The sequence below is a fragment of the Asparagus officinalis genome, chromosome 8 (assembly GCF_001876935.1).
Source record: "Asparagus officinalis chromosome 8, Aspof.V1, whole genome shotgun sequence".
In the NCBI taxonomy this organism is placed as follows: domain Eukaryota; kingdom Viridiplantae; phylum Streptophyta; class Magnoliopsida; order Asparagales; family Asparagaceae; genus Asparagus; species Asparagus officinalis.
This window is the reverse complement of record NC_033801.1, coordinates 2,949,785-2,951,888: the sequence shown is the minus strand read 5'-3', so window position 1 is coordinate 2,951,888 and position 2,104 is coordinate 2,949,785. Positions and strand designations below refer to the sequence as shown.

The window sequence follows — 2,104 nt, the reverse complement described above, 5'->3', positions numbered from 1 at the left end:
TGGCTATGTAAAGTAAAGAGAATAGGGGTTTCTAAAAGTAAATGGGAAGCTCCAAACTGTCAATCTGTCTTCAACCAGCAGCAACTCCTCTTTTTGGGTATTTTGTTCAGTCCCCTCTTTATTGAACCCTCATCATTTTCAAACCCCCATACTAGTCAATTGAATCCATAATAATACAAGAATCTCTTGTCTTTTTTGATAACATTTTGCTTCCTTTAATTACTGAGAAAAATATTTAATTTCCTTCGTGCAAAAAAACAGGGGGAAGGAAAAGAAAAGAAAGCAAAAGGGCAGCAGTGTTCTTCAATTTATCGAATAATATGTAACTTAATGGAAGAGATGATCCTCAAAAGAATATGATTTATGTAACCTATATATCCGAAATAGTAGAGATAAAAGGTTTTGCTATTGTTATTAATTAACAAAACAAAAGAAACCATTCAGTTCTAAGGAAGACTCTTGTCAAATTTTTATTTTTATTTTATTTTCTTATATATAATTTGGTATCAGGTTGTTATCGTATGGATATAAACAGTGTATCTAATCATAGTTATATAATACGGATTAACACCCTTTTTTCTTTACATAAGAACATATATCAAAAGCATAATAAAACATAAACGCAACAAGAAAACAAGAGAAAATTGAATACCTCTTCTAGCATTAACATAAGCCTAGCCTTTCTCTTCTGAAGCTCAACAAGATCCAAAGAACACAGAGAGGAAGAAGAAGAAGGCCCTCCTTCTTTCCATTGATCCTTCTTCTTCTTGGTCCCTTCTTCAAGACTACTATTAATCCCTCCAACGCTGCAAAACTCGTTTAAAAGCTCCCGAGCTGGAATCAAATACTTCAATCTCCTCAGTATAAATGGTGATGTCTGCTGCTGAGAGGACGATCGAAACAGAAGTCTTTCATCATCCACGAATTGGCTGGTTTGTTCTTGATGAGAACTTGTCATGGGGTTTGTTAGAGAAAGAGAAAGGCCTTGATTGGATTGAAGGGAGAAGCCATCGGCATGCCACTGATCGGGGTTAGGGTTAGGGTTGGAGTTTGCAGGGTGGAAGCCGAAGAGGTCTCCGCTGGGCTGCTCAAAGCCCTGCATGATCATCTGGTTATTTGCTGACGAGAACTCCATCTAAACTGAATTCAGAATCTAGAGGGGAAACGAAGAAGGGGAAAAGAACATCTTCTTTATATGCAGATAAACAATAACATGTTTGATAGGCTGGAGTTCGGATTGGTAGGAATCAGGAGATGCAAATTTAAGTGGGATTCTTTTTTTTTGCCTTCACTTTCCTTTTCTTTGCTTCCACCCTCTACTTTAATTTTTTCAGATGGGTTTCTGTTTGCTTTCTGTAATTTGCTCGGATGTGTAGAGGACAGGAGACTTGAATTGAGGTGGAGAGAGAGAGAGAGAGAGAGGGAGAGAGAGAGAGAGAGAGAGAGAGATGGAAAATATTCCTACAAGAAGGAAGGGGGGCTACTAAAGATGAACGTGGTCCTCCATTTCCAACTAATCCTTATTAAAAGCTTGTTTAATGGAGGCAAAGGGGTCATGGGACCACCTTCTCTTTCTCTATCTAGAAGAAGAAAATAATAATAATACTATTCATTTTTTAAATATTTTTCTTTGTTATATGACGAAAATTTTGCCAAGAATATTACCTCCTAACTAAAAATTACTAACTCAAACTTAAGTCAACAATATTGACTTAATACTTTTGTTTGTGATTAGGGTACCGATAGTGATCATAGAGTTTTGATTAAAAAATTTTGCATTTGAAGATTGAGTAACAAAGTAGAAAAGTAAAACAGTAGACAAATAAAATTGATGATTTTCAGCTACTGGTAATATTATTGTTATAATGTGAAAAATATTGCAATCTTAGCCTTACCTGATATTTCCCTCAAAACAAACTTCAGAAGTTATTATTATTATTATTTTCTTTATAACTAGAACAGTAGACAAATAAAATTGATGATTTTCAGCTACTGGTAATATTATTGTTATAATGTGAAAAATATTGCAATCTTAGCCTTACCTGATATTTCCCTCAAAACAAACTTCAGAAGTTATTATTATTATTATTTTCTTTATAACTAG

The 2,104-nt window shown here is 34.5% G+C and overlaps 1 protein-coding gene across 1 annotated transcript in view; it reads right to left on the bottom strand.

Moving 5' to 3' along the window:
- Nucleotides 1-1,412, bottom strand: part of LOC109823028 (homeobox protein BEL1 homolog) — a 4,597-nt gene extending 3,185 nt beyond the window's left edge. The window contains exon 1 of the mRNA XM_020389344.1: nucleotides 653-1,412. Within this exon, the coding sequence (XP_020244933.1) occupies nucleotides 653-1,135 (483 nt within the window). The 5' untranslated portion in view covers nucleotides 1,136-1,412. The remainder of the gene's footprint in view (nucleotides 1-652) is intronic.